At 42.0% G+C, this 23892-nt stretch overlaps 1 protein-coding gene across 5 annotated transcripts in view; it reads left to right on the forward strand.

The window, feature by feature from the left end:
• Positions 1-157: 157 nt before the first annotated feature.
• The window catches only part of srgap1a (SLIT-ROBO Rho GTPase activating protein 1a), a 97201-nt gene continuing 73466 nt past the window's right edge, over positions 158-23892 (forward strand). For 2 of the 5 annotated variants that reach the window (XM_042495667.2, XM_042495668.2), the window contains exon 1: positions 158-828. In XM_042495667.2, the coding sequence (XP_042351601.2) occupies positions 765-828 (64 nt within the window). In that variant the 5' untranslated portion in view covers positions 158-764. The remainder of the gene's footprint in view (positions 829-23892) is intronic. The other 3 variants (XM_042495662.2, XM_042495663.2, XM_042495666.2) reach the window with 2 other exon arrangements.

Consider the following 23892-nt stretch of genomic DNA (forward strand, 5'->3'; position numbering starts at 1 on the left):
ACTCTGCACAGTAGGACCCACTGAATATTAAATAATGTTCCTTCAGCTTTCTTTAAAGAAAAAAAAAAAGGAAAGACAGTCTTCAGATTTGGGTGCCGGAGTGTCAGTCCACTGGTGTCCACTAGCTGGATGTGAGTGCAGATCCCTCCCTCTCCTTCCTCTCCCCTCCTGCCTGGCTCCAGCTGCTGTGTGCTGCAGTCGGCCTGCCCTGTCTGCCTCTGAGCCTGCTGGGAGCTGTGGGGGGAGAAACCGTCGAGGGAGAGCCGAGCAAAGGGGGGAAGTGTGTGTGGGTCCCGAGCTGGAAACCACTACCAAAAAGCACACACCCGCACGACTCAAGTCGACTTTAAAGCCGCCCGGACGTGTTGTTGGCACTACTTTACACAGAGCTGTGCGTAAACCCGCCACGGAACCTCTGAAACTTGCGTGATTGTTTTTTTTTTTTCTTCTTCTGTGGTAGCAGCAGTGCTGTTGCGCCGACTGCTCAGTGTGGATTCATTGGTTGGAGCAGCATTGCGCATTGGACCCCGCTGCATTTCCACCGCTTATCCAAAGGGAAGAGGAACAATGAAAAACTAAACGTTTTCTTCTTGCTCCAAGTCGAGCTTGTTGCACAGTTTTTGATTTGGTCTCGCGCCTCTTCTTTTCCCTCGCGTTCATTTTTTCCTCGTGTGATGCGTCGGCTGCTGTAGGATCCCTCTTGTTGACAAACATTTTTTTTTCTGCAAGAAGTTTACAACAAGCAGCGGACACGAGAACACAAAATGTCCACGCCGAGGTTCAAAAAGGATAAAGAAATCATCGCGGAGTACGAGAGTCAAGTCAAAGGTAAGGGAGAGTGGATGTTTGGCTCGGAAATGTTTGTTTGAAACGCTGGAAACTGTTAATTGGGACCAGGCTAACGTTGGTTCACTACCTGCATGAGTCACAGCTCATGGCGTGGTACATTTAAAAAGTTGGTAAAATATGGCGTGCTGTTGGGGTTTACTACGAGGCATTTAAACCAGAATATCTTCATATAACTTTGTTTTCTGTTAAATGAATCACAGGCCTGCTTTAAGTCAGAATCACAAGGGTGTAAACTTATTAGCAATATAAAAAGATTGGTAGTTGTGTTCAGGATTGGCTTGTAGTCTTTGTTTTGCGTGTGAAGACCCATGAAAGTGCTCAGCAGATTCACCACTTGGCCTAAAGTGGAGATCACTATCTTAAACAAATCTGGCCTACCATGAAATCTGTTGTGTTCAGGTTTTATGTGCAGTGAGGTTATCTGCTGAAACACATTTAACTTCTTGGTCTGGTGCATTTTATTATGTTGACGTGTTTAACAACCTGTTACTATCAGAGCTGGTGTGAGACCTTGTAGTTACCGCACTGTTCCCACAGTATTACTGCATGATAATGCAGCTGAGGACAGGAAGAGCACATGTTCAGACAGCACACCTGTGTTTAGAGTCAGTGTGTTGCTCAGGGGCACTTCAAAAGAGCTGGTTGCTTGTGCTCTGGTCCTTTCTTTATTTATTTATTTTACTATTTTGTACCTTTTCTGTCTCCTGCTGAATGTCACAAGCCTCACTCTTATGTGTCCTGATTTGGCATGTGATTTAGAGGTGTGCAAGACACCTAACTTGTCTCCTCTGTCTCCTTCAAGCCCCCCCCCCTGCATGCAGAGCAGAGTTAGTTTATTCCCAGAAAGACCAGCACAGGAAAGAGGCTGCTCCAGGGTAACCATGGGGATTTGGCCCCCAGCCAACCAGCTCTGTTCCTCAGTGCAGTTAGCATGCTGAAATACCACCTATCCACGTCCCCCGATCTCAAATGCAAAGAAAAAGGGAAGGTTAGCGGGGCTCGGAGGGGGGGTAGAGTCGGGAAGGGACCGGTGCTGGTTGAGGAATTACAAGATTGCATGTGGTTGAGCAAAAGCTCTCATTTGCAAGGAATGTTCAGCACCCTTTCGTCTCCCTGTGAGGATGACTAAGGGCTTTCAGCCTATAATAGAGGATGATGCTCAGTCATAGGGGATGCTGAACAAGAGATGCCGAAGCCTCCCATTTGTCATGCAGAACCTAGTCGGGTAATAACAACTACCTGATGCTGCTGTGAATAGCTGTTGCTAGATAGAACCACTGGAGCCAGTAAATCAGAGTTAACGCGTATTGTTTTGTGGAAGATGCAGAATTAAATTGTGAGGGTGATGCACCGAGGCTTGTCATGCATTGTAAATATTCCTGTGAGGATTTTTTATTTTAATCCTCACTGGTAGTGTCTAGCTATTTGCATAATGTACTGTACTTGTTCTTTTTGCATTGCAAATAGCTTGTGAGTTGCTTTATTCCTTCTCATTCAAATTGATTTTTTTTTGGACAAAGACATTTTTTAGCATTGATTGGCAACATATCCCACTCGTATACAAACTCTACTCACTGCACCATGGAGAGATATTATGCTACATATTTTCATTACAGGCGTGTTCAGACATACAGTATCATCTCTATAAAATGTTTATGTTTATGCTTTGTTGTCAAGCATAACAATGAGCGTCTTTAGAAGGTCAGATGACTCCTGCAAATGCAGACCCTGTTTGTTCTGGGAAAATAGCTGCCAGGCTTGTTATGATATAAGTAGTTAGAAGTGGAAGAAAATGCATTCAGTCAACATTAAGTATTCCGTTTTAGAGCAGCTCCCGATTTTGCAGCTGTGAAGCGTTTTATGAGTTAAGAGTTTGCAGTGATAATGAGTGGGATCACATCTGCAGTGTAGCTGTGATAGCCAGAGGCAGACTCTGGTGAACAGACATTGATTACTCAAGAAGTAGAACAACAAGCAGCCCAGAAAACAGCCGGAGCTGATGTTTGATCTTTTGGCCTGCATCCTCTCTGTTTCACAGTTAGAAAATGTGTGTTAATTCTGACATTATTTTGACAAATATCTGGCAGCCAGTTTTGGCTCCTCTTACGTAACCACTTTGATCTGTGGTGTGAAGCGCCCTGTCCCGACGATTTTGACAAATGACACTGTGGTTGTCCGCAGCCATGTAGTTATTCAGCAGTTTTACAAGTTTATGTCAACGATTCCCTTTTTTTTAAAAAAAATCATCATTTATATGTCCATACATTTTCATTATTTTTTTCATGACAGCAAAAGTGTGCAGAGTGCCATTGTTATTCAAAGCAGTCTATGTGAGGTATTTAATGTAGTTTTCTCTGGTGATTGTCTGAAAGCCTCATTATGATGGCTGACACTTCTCAGGCCCGACTTGTCATTCAGCTGACATTCACTTCTTAAGTACCTCCAAACAGCCTTTTTTTCACCCTCCCACAGATGAAATGAAAATGGATGTCATTTTGGCAGTTCAAGGAAATTATCCTTTTATTGAAAAGGCTCTGTAGCATGGGGGTTTAATTTTTGCTAATTGTTAAAATCGTCATCTACATCAAGACTCAGCTTGTTTTGGAAAAACAAAAACATTAAGAAGATTGGGTTAAGACAGTGGAATTTGGTTGCGCTTTATGGAGTGCATCAGTTGGAGTCAATTTAAGTCATTTAAGGGAAGGTTGTGGGTACACTGGTATTCTCTGAGGGACTCTGTTTCTGTGGACTGGTGGATCAGGGCGTAGCAACAGTGCCGTGTTTTCTCTTGGGCAAAGTGTTGGTTTGATGTGAGGCTGTGGCTTGCTGTTTGGAGCCTGGGGGTCGTGACTCTGATGGCAGGACCCCTTGAGCCTTTGTCAGGGGTCCTCTCCCAGATCATCATAAAGGCTGCCCCCCTTGACCTGCCTTCACTGCTGTTTGAAATCAGAGCCCTGCCCCTCTGCGTGCTCAAGGAGAGTGGTCCCCCCATGTTTGTATGCAGGAGGATTAAAGGCAGGAAGCTGCTCTGAGAAGGTGTGGTCTTCTAATTAATAGGATTTGGCTTGTGGTTTAAAGTCATTAGTTTATTTACATTAGTAATAGTGGGAGTCAATGGTGTCCAGTTGCGTGGCAGAGGGTGTACATGTCGATCACTGCCCATTACATCATCCAGATGTTGCACATATGTGACATGTGGATCATGCACAGTCAAAACTGTAATTTTGCTTTAAATCGGTCTTTCGTGGTTTTTGTGAAATAAATCCAGCATGTCACCAGACTTAGGCATGTTGTGATGTGGAGAGAGTGGTGTGCTGAAAATGCCTCCTCAAATCGGTGTCCTCACATTTCTTGTGAAGGCACTCTATTTTTAATTTTATAAAACAGTGAAAAAATCATATTTGATACGCTGGAAACAGCTTTTTTACTTGATGATTACAAGTAAATTGAACTTGTTATGAATGGATATCTGTTGATTAAAAAATAACTAACTAACGGCCAGTTGTATTAAGTGATGTCTGTAATGGTCTTTGCTTTGGGTACAATGAGTCCTTATTTATGAATAGATACACTTTGAGAATAACTCTGAAATTAGAACAGCTGTCGGACTTTGCTGGTGTCCTTATGTCACCTTTCTTGATGAGTAAATATTGTCAGTTGTGAGTTCGGGAGCATGAGCGGATCTGAAGCCAGCTGTTATTTTAACCTGACCTTTGGTGATGGTCAAATTTTACCCCATTAACACCATGCCAGAGCCACACGAAGTGCTTCGTTATACACTTAAAATCATCCAAAAATCTGCTAAGAGAATAAGATACCTGGAGGTGAATGTCAATTTGGGAACCAATGCTATAGTGGGAACTGAAATATTGCACGTGATATTGGACTACAGGAATACAAAAAGCTCCAATTTACCTGAACTTTCCTCCACTTTTTTTCTGTCTTCTCGTTCTGGCCTTTACTTCATCTAAATAGCTGTAACATATTATTTCATGTAGATGTTGCCATTTTTTGTCACTGAAACTTTGCGCAGCAGTTAAGTTGTAGCTATTACTCCACTGTTGATCTGAGCGGATCTGTGCTGCTGCGTCCTCAGTTTCTCAGAGGTGTTACTGTGGGGTTAAAGGTTGAAAGACTAATGGCATCTTAACGCTCCCTGGAGCACTTCTCCACAACATCACACACTTACCATCTGTTTTTACTACCCTTCCTTTTATAACTGCGTGTGTGTCTGTCGTGTGTTTCCACCCGGTGGTATGGCATGGGGTGTGGCACTGGTGTGTGTTGGTGCATGAGCGTGCATTTGCACGGGTGGGTGAGTGGTTATTGACAGCACCATCTGTGGTCACTCACCCTTTTTGCAGTTTTAATAAACTGTGCTGAGCACAAGAATGGCTTCACTTTCCCTGCTGTGCTTTTCATTGTAAAAGCATAAAGGCCACCCGGACATTACTGCAGCCCCCCACTGACCCCTCACCTCCCCCTTAAAAAAATACAAACGGACTCCAATCCATGCCCCTGCATCCCCTAACCAAACAAAAAGGCTTCAGTTCAAGTGGCACTGTTGCAAATGTAGACAAAACAAGAAATCTAGTGCATTGTCTCTAGTTATAACTCACACTGACTGAACTTCTAACAAAAAAAAGGATCAAATCAAACCCACTGTAGCATGACACAGACTGGGGCTGTTCTACCTGTGAATGAATCGTACAGAAATTGAGTACCGGTCTTTTGACTAAGCTGCTGCACATGCCATATTCGGCTGCTAGTACCTCCTCTCTGTTGGTGGTGTTGGGGCATACAGCGGGACTGCTGCCTGGTAATGAGCTGGATGAGATTCAGTGAGTAGCTGTACTGCATTAGCTAATAGGAGGTACAGGGTGTTAATGGAATTGGACCGTGCTGAGTGAAAGTAAAAGAGGGGAATTAAAATTGAAGGGGGAGAAGTGAAATGAAAGGGAGAGAAGACGGGGGATTTAAAGAGATTTTGGCAACTTTCTGGACAACTTTAATTCCTTTGAACCACTGCTGGGGCCCAGCAGATGGACAGACAGGAAGCCAGACAGACACAGTTTGACCATCAGGCCATGCTGCTGTCTGCCACCCAGTAGGGCTGGATTAAGGGGAAGGAGTTTGGGGGATGGGAAGGGATGGTATGAGGTCAGTGCAGGAATAAGTGAAGACAGAGGTCATAAGCTCTGACTTGGTTGACTTGTTTTAATCTGCATTTGAGTGTGTTCAGCCCATTCATTTGCTGAAAGTAAGCCGTTTATGTGTTTAGCGGTGGCAAAAGCTTTTTAAGATGAGTGCCAACATGCTATAAATGAAGTCTTTGCTGATTGTTGTTTCCTGCGTTCACTGAAACAATGTGACATCTGCCACTTTGGCTTCCTCTTTTCCATGTCAAAGCTTTGAACGACCACTACAATCTGTTCACAAGCTGGACCTTGCGCCTTGGTGCAGGTATCCCAGTCTTATCAACCCTCTGGGAACTGAAGCGGAGTCCCAAGTCTTCTATCTACTCCCACTGTTAATGCCTCACCATGCCCAAGATGGTACCTCAACTCTATATGGGACTACTCTGTGCTGCATTTGCTTTGGATTTATGGATAGGGAGTTCTCAAAAAGCTGAAATGCCTTTATTTTAATTTCTACTTGATCTAAACTAGTGAGTCATTAAGTCATCGGATGAACTACTGATGTGCTCAGAGAGGAGTGTCACAAGAGGATGTCACACTGCTTTTACTCCTGCTCCACTAATTTGATTAAGACCCACGTAAGACACTTCTCCGATGATTGCAACAGGCATGTGTTAACACTTTAATCAGGTTATCCTGCTCACATTAAGTTTGTAATTGTAGTAAACTCAACTAGATTAACAACTCTTACTTATCAGTCCTTTAAATTACTATTGGCATCTTGTACAGCATAATCTGAGTTCACGACATAAAGTGGATACAGAGTTTTGGCTTTGAAGAAGCAGTGGTGTCGCTGTATGGCCAGTAGTGGTGGATAATATAGCTAGTATTTTTACGTAAATGGCTAAACCTCAAATTTTTATATTTCTGTTTGCTCTTGGCAGATTACCAAATAACCCTCCAGATATTAAAGGTGCCCAGAGGAGTTTTCTTGTAAACAAACAAAAAATATGTTTAAGTTTACTGTCACTAAGTAGAAAAATTATTGATCATGTCTAAGGTCTAACATAAGTATTGAATGCTTTTTCTTTCACATAAAACAAAGGCTTTTTCGTACAATAATTCCAACTGTTATCAGATCCTGATAGTGAAACAAGTAATTTTGCGAGATTGTGATGCTCAAAAAAATGTATTTGCTGATGTACTGATGTCTCCTTCGTCATGACGGCATCACGTGAATGTGTAATTAGACTGTTTTTCCACTTTAAAAAATGGCTTCAAAGCCTGGTGCACTTTCTGGGGCCACGATTCATTTTCATCAGCTAGCATTTTTTTTCTTCACTGCCTTTTGCTCCTTTCACACTACAGTTAGCACGTGCAAGCAGGTTTTTCAAACATGGGTAAACCCGCTATGCTATAGGCTGCTTTCCCAGTTCCAGCAGAGCAGAGCTGTGTACACGGCGCTGCAGCAGACGAATATGTCTTTCTGTGTGTAGGTGAGTTGTTTTGGTGTATCTGTTTGACATCATGGGCGGACCGAAAAATAGGTAAACAGTAGATAGCAGAATGGATAGAGGTCTGTGTATAATTTATGGTGGTTACTTCTCTTTATATATCTCTGAAGTGCGTTCACCCAGGTGTTGTGTTCCCATCAATGCCGTTCTGAGCCTGAGGCGAGAAATACCTGTGACTGCAGAGTCATTTGATCGGATGTTAATGCAGATTGTACGCTTTCCCACTGCATTAAGAAAACAGATGTTAGAGGTTGTTAGCCATGCTTTTGTGCAGTGGGAATGAGGCTTTTGTATCGCTGAATATCTTAGCACATAGCTGTCATCTGTAGATCAGTAGAATAGTGTGAATCTCATTTGAGGGAATTTGTATTGCATTGCCCATGTGTATGAGTAAGATAAAAACAACGGGGATCCATAGAGAAACAGCTCGATAGTGTTACCAAAGGGGGAACACTCAGATTGGGACCTTCAGTCCAACTATCAACACTAGACTACAGTTGCTGAGTAATGATTGTGGAAAGCCTTGTTTGAAGCCCTCTTTAACTTTTACCATAATCTGGATATCAGCAGTTACTTATTTATGTGCATGCAACTCAGGTATAGAATACATTATATAAGAGAAACTACAGTTTATTACTGGCAGCTGCATTATAGTCTCATATCTAATAGGAGAGATGGCCAAACTAAGAAAATAAAACTTGTAATAAGCATATGTTTTCTTCAAAGAAATGGCCTCATTTCATTGCCACACTGAGGGCCTTTCCCCTTTGTTCCACTTTTTTGTCGGAAATGAGACAAGGTTCTGTGTAATATTTTGACTTCATTAGAGCAGTGAGACATAAACAATCCAAACCTCAAAGTGATAAGAAATGGCTTACATAGAAAATACAAGATGTACGGTCTCTTAGTAACAACTAAAGTGCTATTTTCACCTTATCTGATCCCAGGCATTTACTTGTGTCTGTATATCTCTCTACATTTGACTGCCTTCAGCTGGCATGCTTCCCAGCTTTCCCGAAATAATGCAGTTCAAAACAATCAAATGTTTGGAAGGAATGACAACTAAGCAGCTTTTATTGTGCAGACAAGTCAAGCCTTGTCTGCGTTCGTCAAATGACTAGTCATATTTCCTACACCTGACAAAGATGAGCCAAAATTACATTGGTGACTTGCTATGTTATAGAAAAACACATATTCTTATAGCATTCTAGCTATATGCTTAAATAATTATGTAGTAAAAATGTACACTTTTTGCATTAATAGCTTGCAATTTTGTCAGATTCATCAGTGTTTTAGTAACAAGTGTGCACACTGAAGGAATACCCCCCAAAAAAAGCAGATTCTTGTCAGTATTACTTTGTGGCTAATTTTGAAACAAAGTTATGAGAACAAGTAAGACCAAATCATTCCCTGATTTCAGCAGTCTAACTTCTTAGATGTGTTTTTATATCCTTCGGGACTTTATCTCCACACAAGCTGCCTTGACAGGACGACCTTACGTCCAGGCAGCAATGTATAACCTCCAACATGCTTCTTTCAGTTTAACATTACCACAATTTCTTGCAAACTACATCAAATTTTGAAACACTACTCAGTATGTATACATGCACAGTTGAGTTGAGGTACAGTTAGCTTGATCAGGCCATGTAGTTGGACGACTGTCATTGTCCTAGTATGTAAGCACTGGGGGAGAATCAGTTTATTGATGTTAGTATATCCAACTCTGCCATGGATGGAGATAATATCCAGGTAATTGCTATAGACCAAATCACAATTACAACTGTTTATTTAGCATGAAATAACTTTGGGGTAGAAAATCGCTGCGTCACATAAATAAAATCAAATGGCACTGAGCAAACTCTGCCTTCATTGATTAGTTTTAAGCAGCCTAAAATATGGCCACTGAAAAACATCAACATCAGTTTAAGTATAAACTATATCTTGAATATTTTCACTGTTTCACCTTGCTGCAATGCCCCATTCCCACTGCAGAAAAAACGCCCGCTAACATCTGGCTTTTTAATGTAATGGGAATGCGTACGATCTGCATTTGTGGCTAAAATATGTTTTGCTGCAGCTCCGTCCGCAGCAGTACACCACTTAGCTTCTGTGCTGGTGTTGTGGGACTGTACTTAATTTGTCAGAGGAGGGGGGTCGCTGGGGTGTGACTTTTTTGTTTGAAATAAATACAAAATACTACCATATGAAGTTGTAATTTCCTTACCTAAGCTGACATTAAAAACACAAGTACCTTCTAATTGCGTAATTTAAAAAAAATGCATTATCCGTTTTGCACCAGCCCTTCCCCTCTTATAAATAACGAACAGTCCCTATCCCTAATCACAGAGGGAGGCCAGTTCCTCTGAGGTGTATACATGATGGAGCAGCTCGACTTTCAGTTGCATTATCTAGGTGCATTAGTCCGACTTAAAGAAATTTGATTCAGCACTACTTCAGTAAATAAGTAACTAAGTCCAGTTTTAGTCAGGCTAAGACAATAATTCAACTTTTTCTAACATCATGTAAACGCACTGACTGTAAATTCATTTCTGACCTCAATGTTCATACAAATACAAAAAAACACTCAAAGACTACAAGGTGAGGAGACAAATGCAATTTACATGAAGTGTAAAGTTTCACCCCCCCCCCCCCGTTGTAAACCCTGTTTCCCATCCACCCATAACACTGATGAACAGAAGTTTAATTTACTGATCACGCGACGCCTCCTGGTCCCCTCCCCCATTTTTTCCTTTATTCTACCTTGACCTCATGACCCAAGGGAAGCAGGCTTTGGGCTGGCTGCCCTCCCGATCAATAGGCAGAGACCACCCCTTGAGGCACGGCTGCCATGTTGGGCTGCTGCCCCGGGAAGAAGTTTGAGGGGGAAATATGTGTTATAAAAAGAAGCGGTCAATGAAATGTCAACTAAAGGCTTCATTCCCTTTGTGTATGCAAGCATGATTGATTATAAGCCGAGAAGCCAACCCTGTCTTTTATTTGAAAATATAATGCTGCGGACGTCCCAAAATGTCTACACCGTCTCATGTGGTAACTTCTCCCTCTGTCTCTGGTTCCCGCATTGCACTCGATCTGTTTTTAGTAGTGCTGAGAAGAGTTGGAAAGAGTTTCTCATGGTCTCAGCTCTTAGCTTATCAGCCTTACTATAAAGGCTCATTGTAAGTTGCAGCAGGAGGAGGCCCGAGCCGAGTGTGCAGCCGCGGCTGGTGTCAGAGCAGCCCCCAGGCAGGTCTTGTGAGCTCTGGCCTGAACTCTCCTCCACCCTCCCCTGAGATGGAAACTGGAGCCATAGCTGCGGTTCCTGCCACGGATATGTGGGGGTGCTTGGAAAAAAAAAAAAAGAGTAGCCATTTACGGATAAAGATCTGTCAGCCATGTTCCTCCACTGCTCATTGTGTCCCACTGCCAGCGGTCACACATGGAGAAAGTTTTAGTTCTCCTTTGGCTGGGTCATGTCCCGTTTCACTCGGTTAGTTCAGGGAGTTTCTTCACAGCTAACGACTCAAGTTAAACTAAAATACACTAAAGGTGAGAGATGAAGATGCGTATTTACATTTTTTTAAAAAATTGTTTGAAGGAGTTGTGAAACTTCTATAGTCCCTGAAAACTCTCCGAGCTGAAACGTTGGTCAGCTATTTCTAAAAATAGCACAGTTATTTCATTGTCATGAGAGCCCATGTCCCGCGGTTATTATGCAATAGATGAAATAGCGTTCTTTGTATCTCCCTCTGGCACGTGGTTTACAGTCAGATGAAAGAAAGAAATCCAACTGAGTCATCAACTATTTCTAGCTCACTTACACATGCATACGCACAGCAGACTGATTCATATTGGAAGATGATAAGTAAAAAGATACTCACACACAACTCATCTGGTTTTCAGTTTCTATCTATGTCCCCTCGCTCACCCTCTGCTGGTGGAACTTCTGTCCAGGACAACTTGACCGTCTGGTCATCAAACCGCTGACCTCCGCTCCCTGACCTGAATCCGTGGACCACAGCGCTGCCAACGCTGTTTAATTAGACGGGTGTGCCTGTCATGCTAATAGCAGGGATCAGGGATGCCAGTTGGCCGTTCAGACGAATAATTTATGAATTTACAATCCAGTGTTTTGCAGTTAGAGCTTTATGCTTTTATATGCAACATAACTGGCAAACCTGCTCCTGAAAATTATAGCTCCTGTTTGACCAAACTGTCCCAGGAAATCTGGAGCCTCAGGAACTAAACAAGACATTTAATCCCCCTTTGTGCGTTCCTGTTTGTGTTTCCACGGCATCTTCAGGACCGTGAAGGTTAGGCAAATTAGCCTGATAACACATCAAAAATGCTGTTATCTGCGTTTAATGTGGCACAACTCTGATGTTTGTATTAATGAAATAAACGGATGCTTAAGTTTGATGAAACAACCAGCGAATAAAGTTTTGTGCCATTTGTTTAGGAGATCAATTCTTCCCCATTCATGCATGCTCTCGTCTCTTCCACAACGCTCTTTTTTTTGTTCCTACAGGGTCACAATGCTGACAACATAACATTAAAGTCCGGGTAAAGTGAATTCAGAGATTTGTGTCAAAACACATTTTAAATGTTGGAAACTGATTGTTGAAAACATGTTACAAAGACCCTTTACTATATAGTATTAGTGGAGATAGATGACTGACTTTTTTCACCATTTTCTTGTTTTAAGATTATTTTGGTGGGCCTAAAACCATAGCTCGATGATGCACTGGAGCTATACTCAGCATAACCCCGCCCCTGACAGTGTAGCAGTATAAGAACGAAAAGCATAGTCCCGCGATTGGGCGTGGCCTCCGCTCCTCCAGCGGACCCGCCCCCAGCATTTCAGATCAGACAATACTGTGCATTTTTTCATGATTTTGAGACCTTCTTTTACATTTTTTTTTATTGGTAATTCGAATTTGGTCAGGTGTTTAATCCCACATCTTTCTGTGATGTGACAAACTCAGAACACATTATAATTATCACTTTACCCAGACTTTAAAGTTAGCATCATTCGTCATTACAGGTCTGTCCCTTGTTCTAGTTCAGTGTTACGCAAAACAAAATCTAGTTCCCGGTTACTTAAATTAGGTAAAGCTCCGTAGTTTCTTATGGTTTCTTTGGTGGCCATTCATGTTTTTCCAGAGTTGAGTGAGAGACAGGTCTTTGGCATAACAAATAAAGATTGTGTTACCACATTTCCATCTGCTCATCATTTTTATTTGTCGATATGAAGAAATCCGGTGAAGTAGCCGACCTGGCAGAACATGGTAGCACAGCAAGTAGCTGCAACTTGAGTTCTTGGAAATCCTAGTCGTGTCATTTCTTTTTCCGGTGGATTTTTTTTAAGGTTAAGTTGAAGTGGAGCACATTGCTCTCTGCGAGAACTCCCTGTAGACTTTGGACAGCCCATTTTATCATAGTTTAATAGGAGTGGCATGAGCTGCAAAGCAAAGTTAGTTTTTTGGATCAGACTTGTCTTGAAATAGAACGAGCATGACACTGTCCTGGTCTGCCCCTTTTCTCATAACCCTAAGTAGAGCAAAGCCTATCTGACACAAATGATCATGAAGAAAATAATATGGAGGACACTTTTTATCTCCTCCTTAATTATAGATTGTGATGTGCTCTCGGAGCAGGATGACAGAAATTGCTGAAGCACCATTATATCGCTGGAAATAAGATTGTTTAGAACAATTTAAAAAAATGTTGGCACAGTGTGTCTGTGTGTGTGTGTTTGTGTGTGTGTCTGTGCTCAGTCAGCTGCCCAGTGTGGACACAGACACTGTGGGCATGCCTCATACATCTTACTTTTTAATCAGGCAGTGTGGAGGAAGCTACCATCTCCCCTGGGGTCCTGTGATTTGTCCTGGTTAATGGCGTGTCACGGGTGTGATGCATGGCAACCTGGCTGGATGTGTGGCACATGCATGACTGGACTGTGGTCTCTCCCTCACACACACACACACACACACACACACACAGCCTCTATCTCCCGGCTCTGCGGGGGACAGAAAAGAGAAAGCCCCAGTCTTGCTCACTATAGTGTAGAGAAACAAAGAGCAGTGAAAGCTGATCTGTCTGTTCTTTTCTTCTTCCTCCCTCTTTGTCCCTCGCTCTCTCGCTCTGAGCAGCTGCCCTAAGGTCGATGACGTTCTCTGGCCGTGCTCGGCTCAGATCTTGTGCGGTTAAACATTGGGTGGATCTGTGTGGCGTTGCCCCCTGCAGGCAAAACTGGCATCCGATTTCACCTGTCCAGTCTTGCCTAGTTTGTGTTCACACTGGGACGGTGACAAAAGCTTTTAATGAGATATTGTGGCGGAGATTTTTTTTCAGTGTAAGACGTGTCATCTCAGCGCCTGAGAGCCTGCTGACTCTCAGAATCAGCCAGTGGTACTTTAAAAAGTGGAAGAGGATTGGCAGTTAAAGTCTCCCTGAGGGTAGGTCGGAGGAGATAACAGCACCTAACTCTCTGTCACTTCCTCCATGTTGCTTCCACTGTAATTATCTGGAAATGAGGTCTTTGTGAAGCTCTTCATTCTGTGTGTGTGTGTGTGTGTGTGTGTGTGTGTGTGTGTGTGTGTGTGTGTGTGTGTGTGTGTGTATTGGAGCAGGTCATGTTAGCCTGTCTTGGCCTCCTGCGCCCTGTGACGAAGGGGGCTGTGTGTATGTGTGTGTGTGGAGGGGGTGTCATTGTGGACTTCCTCATTCTCCACAGCTTGGCTTTCACCAGAGATGCTTTGTGAGAAATCAGTCTCTGCCGGCTGAGACTGGGACTGTGACAAGGAGACTGATTGGGCCTCGGGCTTCAGTGCGGGATGTCGTGAGGGAGCTCAGTCTGAAACCGGAGCGAGGGGAAAGATTAGGATGAGATTTGAGCTACAGCTACATCTTTTTCAGCAATGCTGGTTACAGAGAAAAGATCTATGAATTATCAAACTACACACATTACAAGGGTCAGTAATTGTATGTGGTTTTGTATATTTCGTCATTTACTCAGGCCAGGTTGGAAAACAGAAAGCAGTTTTGGAAGTAATGACAGTAGCTCTTACAATAGCTCTTTTTACACAGAGGTCACACTATTGACCTGGAGTGTCAATCATTTTACAGGTGTTTGGTTGCAAGAATGAACCTGATTTGACCTGATAATGCTAGTATCCAGTAATCCAGTAATTTTGGAGACATCACACTAAAATCCAGTGGGTGCTGAGATATTTTAGTGAGGAGTGGTGAACCGACTTGTGTTGCCATCTTTAGCCATGCTGCCTGTACAGCTAAAAATGTAGGATTTGGACTTGAATTAATGCAGTGCTTGTTCACAGGGAAGTTGTGAGCACAAATTTTAAGTGTCAGGGAAACAACTAACCTTCATTTTTATCAAATGTTAGTACAACTGAGAGTTCCTCTTGAGAATCTTGCTCTGTTGCCCGTGTGCAGTCCTCAGTCTGACAGAAGCATGTAATTATCCTGCCTGCTTCTGCTCCCCCTCTTCTCAAGACTCCTTTGTCAGGTGGGGATCTCTAAGGTTGATCCGAAGATTTGAGAAGAGGAATGTGAAGCAAATATTTATTCGTACCACCAAACTCTACTGCACTGCGGTGAGCTGTCTCGATCAAGGCAGCCTCATTATTATGCCCTCGCAGTGCAGCTTTGGCCTTACAGATGTTGTTGCATCATATTGAGAGCAAAAAAAAAAAAAAAAACCTTCAGATCCTCCAGTACAGAATTAAATTCCCTCTTTCTTTTAAAGTTTGCTTTGAGCTGTCAGTTTGGTTAGTCGCAGCTCATGAAACATGGGGTTCTTCTTAATATTATGTTCGATTCTGGGAACGTTTGAAACTTGCATGATAATAAAATGGTAATGATTGTAGGCTTTAGATGGTCCCCCTTTCCCGGGCTCTGATGTTTCGTTCACAGCCCTTAAACAGCCATTAAAAATGCACATGTGCATATTTGGTTGAAACTCTGGAGTGTATCATATCAGCATAATTATATCTCTTTGATTTTAGATTATGCTTTTGCTTTGAAGTTTGGCTCTTGGCAAAATTTCCGCAGCATTTTTCTGTGGCTGTAAAAGACCCTCCACAAATGTCTGTGTTGGTGGAAGATACTACTAAATATGCTACGTTTTTATTCGTTTTGTCATTGTTTGGCTTTTTTTTAGGCAACATCGACATTGCTAATTAAAGTGCCTTCAAAGAAAAAAAATCTGTTAATTTTGTTGTGAACCAGTGTTATGTATCCATTTGTCCATGGTATCATTATTCAGATCTGTTAATCAGATTTGGCTTTGTGCACGAGTTGATTCGCTGCCAGGGGAGTCCTTTCCTCTTCTGTATGTGAAATGATTCTTAAACCCTCGGCTCTTAGGCAAAGCCCCCACCACTATCCTCCACCTGCCCTTAATTCTCTACCCTCAATCTTCAATCCCAGCTTTAGCTCACCCAACCATGCACCTCATTACTCTAACCCCCCAACCTGCCCCTCTTAACCTCAGCCCCTGTGCCCTCAATCCCCACACCGGTCACCAGCCACACCGAAGGCTAAATACATACTGCTGCTCTTCTTCTGACATTCAGACCAAGTTCAAGCACCACCGGACCGGGTCATAGAGGTCATATGTGAGGCTCTTTAGTCTGTGATCAGGCCTGGTTTAGCTTGGATGGAGCAGCTGGTCAGGTCTGACACTTGAAGGTGTTCTGAAAGTCAAAACGTTTTCTCTGTGGACACCTGAAGATGGTTTAATGCCTAAAATGCTGCAAATATAAACCTCCCCATTGGAAATGAACAAGGGCACATGCCAAAGTGTCCCTCACTGCATTTGTGGGTTTTAGTTTGACAGTAACGAACTGTGCTGCTCCAACTCTGAGGTTCAATCTCTTAGCCCACTGGTGTCAAAATGTATCGTATCTTGTGGGAAATAAAACAAGTGTATTTTAGCATAGGATAGCGAAATGGGGGATTGTATAAACTTTTGCACATTTGCAGGATTTTTTGTCCATTTTGTATATATGGGTGGGTGATATATCTATAATACTCTATAAAGCGGTCTGTTTCATGTAAAACTAAAGATAGTTTTTGGGGTCCTTCTGTTGTAAAATGTTGTAGTGTTTCTTTAAATAGCATTTTAGGTGTATACATACCATGTAAGGGTAGGACATATGGTGTGTATGATTATAACTTTATAGGTGCATGTGTGTACGTAGATATACGTATGTAGTGTAATATTTAAATATATATATTCTTTTTTTATCATGTAAAATTATATAAAGATATAGTTTTTATTTTTTGTTGAAAATGTTGCATTAATTCCATTAAGGTCATGAACCCCAACCTTATATACACAATGACTATATCGTTGACATCAAGTATAAATTGTCACATGATTTTTTTAAGCCACCAGCATGAGACTTTCTTTGAACTTTCGGTTCTCTTGCCCTGACCGGTTCACTGATTTTGAAAGAAAAACAAAAGAGTCACAAACATGATATGTCACACACGTCTCTGCCCGACTTTATTAAAGTGGTCTTAAATTTGATTTATTAGAACAGTATTTTATTTACGCTTATTATTACATGAGCTGCTTTATTTAATGTTATTGTAACTGTAGTTTTGTATTTTAAAAGTGTATAGTAGTGTAGAAGAGATCTCCAAATATCGAGATAGGTATTATGAATCGCAATATCGCCTATAAATATCGCAATATGAAATCATTATACAAATATGATAATGAAATCACATTGCGCAGTATATTTTTAATCAAACAGAGGTGTAGTGTTATAACCAAACATACCAAAAAATGATAGAGAAAACTAAACAGAGAAAGTAGGAGGCAGACTTGATCTGACTCAGGCGGCTCCAGTTCTCCTCTTCTCCTCATGGGACGGCAGCTGTCCAGATACGTCAGGTGTGTGATCTGCCTTCACTCTGATCCTCACATCCCACCGAGCTGAAGTCATCGTCTGTGCACAGAGATGACCGCATCACTCTCAACTTAGGTAACCTCACTGGGAACAAATGTCGAAATAGTTTTCAGTTTAGTGATTCAGCTAGTTAAGCTCTGTTGTTGTAACTGACATTATTAATTGCATTCAGCAGGAGTTAGATGTAACATTTAACTACACCCAGGAAACAGAGGGCTGGGTGCTCTGACGCTGAGTGTGTGATTCACTGTGAACATTAGCAGGCAGACGGACTCTAACCTTGAGGCACTGTTGAGATTTAATTAGCTAAATTTTGACACATCTGTAAATGCTCTCAGTGTACTAGCACTGCTATTGCAGTTTGATTTATTATCATCTCAAAGCAACATTTATTCTCGCTCAGACGTCTCAGACAATCAGAGTTCAATGAAGACTGTATATTTTAGCACAGTTGAAAGACAACTCTTATATCACTCTGTCCTTCCTGCCAGAGATCAGACTCCACATTCCCCAAAGTGAATATGTTTACATGAGGCTGAAGCCGTCTCCAAGAGTGGATTATTTCAGCTGTCACAACGTTGAGCACCAGGTGGGAAAGATGAGCTGTTTTTCCTCAGAAGAGTTTGGGGGAAGTTTCTGCGTTTTGTACAATGTTTTCAGCCCATCCGCACCACAGAGAAGTTTAGAATAGGAAGGTAAATACGTCTCATTAAGGCTGGAGTGAATTTTTCCCTGTCCCTGTTGCCAGTCATAGCTCAACCAGAACTGGTAGCTGGATAAAACGCCCTTCATGGTCTGTAAAATAAAGTTGCAAGTTTAACAATTTACTTAATTTTGGCTCAGTTGACGTTACTGTCCTACATCAAAAATGTACTCTTATTAGCAAGTATGTGTTTGTGAACTTCTTTCATGACCTGCAAATCCTTCATCAAATGTCCCATCATTAATTCCTACAGAAAGAATGAAGAGATGACAGATGGGAGTGTACAGACAGATACGAAGACAGACAAACGAGTCAGACGCACAAAACAATAATAAATACATCCTATTAACACTCACAGGGCTACAACACAAGACCGCTGTGTGCTACTTAGATTCTAATTTAAAGGCGTTACCCTCGAAATCAGTACTGGCTGTGTGTAGACACAGTGGGGGTTTTTAAAGAATTTTTAGAAAAGGCTGAATGTGTGTGTGTGTGTGTGTGTGTGTGTGTACATAGAGCATGCAAGATAGGACAAACTTTTAGCTTTGCTTTGTCTCAGCCAGCTGCTTTTTTGCAGATAAGATGTTTCATCCGTCTGTTTTGACCTTGAAAGTCACGTCCTCTCTTTAAACTTGTCCCATGAAGATCTGAGTAGGAGACTGGAGCTGATTACAACCTTTGAAAGTCGTCTTCATGTGAACCATCTTTGTGTTTTTTTTTTCGAATGACTTTTTTTTCTGAAAATGTATGGCTTAAATGGACATTTTTTTCTAAAACTTTAGTTAGAAATGGAAGATGAGCACGACGAGGAATAGAGGGACAAGAAAGTCTACTAAAGCAACCCTCAGATTTTTAGATTAGCTAGAAGAGAGCAACAGATGGAGGCTTTTGTGTACAGCTGAAAAAAGAGCCCATTGTTTGTCATGGAGTGAACATTGTCGTGTGCTGTCCTGCTAACTTTCTGTTGAACTCTTTTCCCACCAATGAAAAAATCTTCATAGTGTATTTGCATTGACTTTATTTTTGGTGCACTGGTTGTTAGGGTCTGTGCACCATCCTGGAGCAACTGTAGATTATTTTAGCCAGTTTATTTAAAATATTATATTGAAGAAGTCACCTTAGAGTTAGTCTCACTGTGATGTGCTTAATCAGTAAAAAATATACATCATGCAGCTCAACAAATGTGCAACACAGTTCCTTTTTGTTTAACAGTTTAGTCGATCCCTCAGCCCTTACAAACCTTTCTCAACTTATAACTGGTCCCGTGCCATTCCTGCCTCCTCTCCCCCTCCCTCCTCAGTGGGCTTGCAGCACATATCCTTGCCTCTGGAATTACAGGCTGGTTTTGAATAGTAGGGTTGTTCCTCCTCAGTCTTGCAGCTCCACTGCTGGCTTAACCCTATCAAAGGCCCAGAAACCACACATCCTGCGAGGTGCTGTTTTTTGTGGCGGGTCGAGGGGAGGGGCGCAGCGAGGGGTGGTCAGTAACGAGAAGGAAAACACATGAGCGGAGCATGATGTTGTTTTTGCTGTTTAGTGGATACAGTACAAATCACGAAGGAATGGCTGATGTTTCCCATGTGGGCCTGTGCTCCGAATTCAGGGTATTTGTACTCCCCTCTGATGTCGGCTCTAATGTACTCCGCTGTGCAAGTTTGAGGTCGGCTGTCGCTCTTTCCGTCTCTGGCACACACGTGCTGGCTCGCAGTTTGCTGTCCAGAAGGTGACATCAATCACTGACCCAACCACAGAAAGAAATGTGTAGGACTCAAACAACATATCAGTGGAGGTAAATCTTTTCCCTCCCTACTGTAGGAAAATAACCGCATGCACAATGATTTACTCATTCATTTGACTGTTGTGGGCTTATGACCTTTTGGAAGAAATATACTCCATATATTTTTTGTCAGGAACTGTCCTATATAAAGTTACAGTGTGGACTTATTCAGATGTGTCCTTTTTTAATGAGCCAGCCAAGCTGCGTAGCTGTCTTTCTCTTAGCCTGTCCATCCACCACTTTGGACCAGACTGAAGTTATGAACATGTATTGCTGTATTTGCTCCTCATTGTTGAAGTATCCTTGTTCAAGATACTGAATCCCAAATTTCTTCTGATGGCTGTTCCATCAGTGTGTGCGATCATGTGAGTGTTTCAAAAACTGAGAAGCAGGTGGTACCTCGTACTGTAGCTTTGGCCACCAGTGTGTGTGTATGAATGTGTGTGTGAATGAGTTGATGTAACTTGTAATGTAAAATTACTTCATATATACTATACTTCAGGTCCATTTATCCAACTTCTACAGGTGGGATTGGCATCAAATTTGGAACGGACATTTGTGGCTCCAAAACAATGTAATCTTATGACAAAAGTTATTCCTCTGCCTTTAGCTTTAGAACAACCACGTGGTCGACTAATTAATGCAGCCACTCAGAAGTCACGTATGTCCGGTAACTTATGTGGACGGATATTAAAGGGATATTGTGGAATTTAAGTACTAACCAGGAACCACTGGGAAATGCTGTTTTTATCTGAATGACTCCAGTCTAAAGCCGACTGTGACTGCAGGACAAACCTCAATTAAAACTCAAACCATGAGAAGCTCACTTGTTGTTTGCTGTTTTGTGTTGTTTGTGTTTCTGTTTGTGTTCTTAAAGCCCAGGTTTGAACCTGCTCCTGCATTAACATACTTTTTGAAGTTCAGAGCCTCCCTTAATCTACTGATCTTTTCTTAGAGTCATTAAAAGACAGATTAAGCTAATCACGGGCCAGTCTTCTGCTGGTATTTGTTTTCATTAAGTCGAAAGATGAAATATTTGAGCATGAGAAGGAGAATGAAAAATAGCCCGCAGGTATGTTTCCCCTTTCTCTGCTGCTGTAATATGTAGAATTCATTTTAAGAGAGCTGTCCGCTACCTCTGAAGAGTCAGAGGGGGCACATCAAGTCATGTGTTTATGGAGATGGAACGTGTAATAAGGGGGACTGCAAGGCTTTAACAGAGATCACTATTAGACAGGAACCAGTTTCTCTAAGCTCCTGAGCCAGCAGGCTGTTTTAACCCGGATATTATCAAGCTCAGAAATACTGTAGATTATCCATCTCTTGTATCATCATTTGCTTTTTTGTGCTATATTAAAGAGATATGAGATGTATCAGCTGCATGAGACTCAGACAAAACACTGGAGGAAGCTCCTTGGCTTGGAATAATGGGATGCAGTTTTCTCTGGGTCAAAGTTCATAGAAAGTTGAATGCAACTCAACCACACACTCTGCCGTATCCAGTAATTGTTGTCCAGTGTGTGGCAACAAAAAGCAAAGCTTGTCACTTCAAATTAAGAGGTTACTTAAATTTGAGTTACGGAGTGCATTCCTTTTTCTTTTTTTTTGGTTGTATGTTGGCCGGGTGGTCCTGCTTTGTCAGTGACACCTTAGCTGTAGCTGTGTACAGTCATCTCCTCTCACCCCTATACTTTCCGCTGGCCCGTCGGTGCCACAGTGTCCCGACTGTGGGAACACGTCGTCAACCCAGGCTGGCAGCAGCTCCAGCTGGCTCCGGGCCATGGATCATGGTGTCCCTGCCCAGCTCTGGTGTCTCCACGCTACTGTGTGGGAAGACAGACAAAAGAACTGACCATTTAAAATAGAGGTATGCATACCATGAAGGAGGGCAGATGTACAAACACACTGGGGGACAGAGAGACAGACAGACAGATGGCATAGGAAGGCAGCTATGTAGATCGTCTGGATAGAGGCAGACACGTGGGGTGTCAGCATGTTTGCAGGTAGACAGGATTACAGTGTGAAGACACACATACAATCAGGGATGTGTCAGAGCAGCAACATATTCACATTTGGTCTATTTTTGTCATAAAGTTTTATATTAAAGTACAAAAATTATGTTCTACAAGTAATTATAATTTTGCTGCTGTTAATGTTTTGTCAGTGACAGCAATCATACTTAAAGGTAAACTTGTATTTTTTTCAACCTGGACCCTATTATCCCAAGTTTTTGTATTTAAGTGGCTAATGGAGACAAAAATGTTTGAAATTACCCCACTGTTGAAGGAGACTGCTGCAGCCACACCGGCAAATCAGGCTGCAATGTAAATCCTACGGACAGTTGTGCACCCTCAGTTTACGTCAGTTAAATGTGTTTTTGCCACCTACAGGAAAAGGTTTTTCCTTAGCTTTCACTGGTCTGTTTTTTATTCTGACCAAGTTTTACTTAAGGAGAGGTCTCGTTCAGAAATCACAAAGAGAGAAGAGTTGTGTTCAGCTACAGGAAGCATATCCTAGTGTTATTTAAAAGATTTTCAATGTCGTGGCTGAATATTTAGATGAGTTCAAAAAGTTTGCAAGACTTCTCTGTGAGCAACACGTGGAGGTAAAAACATTTGATTCATCTGTAGGGTCCTTTGTGAAATAATGTCAAACTTCTAATGACAGCATGTCAGTGGGAAAAACAAGCACTTTTAATGGACGTGCATGGTGCAATTGCCAGTACGGATTATATTGCGGCCTGTTTCACCGTTACAGTTGCTCTTTCTCAACACTCGACCAATTTTATAAAAAGTTTTCATTATTAGTGACCTAGAAAAAAAAACGAAAAAATATGGCCCAGTTAATAAAATACTGGAGTTACCCTTTAAGCAACATTCTTAATTATATGACAATGAGGTTATTGATCTCTTAGTTTTTCAACAAAAAATACTTAAACACTTTGATGATAGATTTATCATGTAACAGATATCGATTTAGTTTATATGAATGATACGCTAAGATTAAGGTAGTTTTTTACGCATGAAACATTTAGATTAGCTCATTATCTGGAGAATAAAAATAGACTGTAGATTTGTAAAATTGATTTTTCACTGTACAAGTTTTTTTTTAAAGAATATTGGTCATATAATAGTTTGTTACTTAATTTATTTTATGTACCTATTTTTTCTTTTTTGCTGATATCTGTAAAACTAGTACATGGCACTTGCTTTGAATTGTGATGGTGTCTTGTAAACCCATGTGGGGTGGGCCAGAAATGGCCTGAACCAGAAATACTACCTACCTACCTAACTAACTAAATAACTAACTTCTCTTTTTGTCTTTGGGGTTTTGGATCTGAATCTGGAATAGGATAAATGCAGTTAATTGCACTTTAAGAGAGACACCGGCTAACAAACAGGCTTACAGACAGAAATAAGTAGCAGAATTGGAGGGCAGACCTTTGGCAGTTTTGAGGGCCGTCAGACGCCGGTCACGAACCTGACCTGAGACCAAACTGTCCAGTGTGCGGTGGAGGGAGACGGGTGGAGAGCAGAGGTCAGGAGATACACGGGAGAGTCGAGAACTGAGAGCAGGGAGCTTGTTGGTGACAGAGCTGTCAGATGGATTCACTGAAAATGTCTCAGCAGTGGAGTCTGCATACCAGCCATGTAATGCACTCAACCCCCACACAGGTGCACCCACTCCTCCTTACACATGTTTTGTGTGTGTGTGTGTGTTGAGATTGTGTGCAGGTGCGTGGGTGAGGAGCCACATTGTGTGACTATTCATTTATATGCTCTCTCTGTCTCTTTCTCTCCTTCCCGCCTCCTTGGGGCCCATGAGGAGGGAATATACCCACAGTCTCTTAGAAACAACCCCACCTTCAAACGCTTATCACCGCAGGCCACATAACTGCGCTGCCATTCTTTAGGTTCGTCTTTCAGAGTTTATATTATTCAAGTCTCTGCCAGCATGCTTCAGTTTCCATTTG

This window comes from Plectropomus leopardus, chromosome 7 (assembly GCF_026936395.1).
Source record: "Plectropomus leopardus strain MGB_pleo_1.0 chromosome 7, ASM2693639v1, whole genome shotgun sequence".
Lineage (NCBI taxonomy): Eukaryota > Metazoa > Chordata > Actinopteri > Perciformes > Serranidae > Plectropomus > Plectropomus leopardus.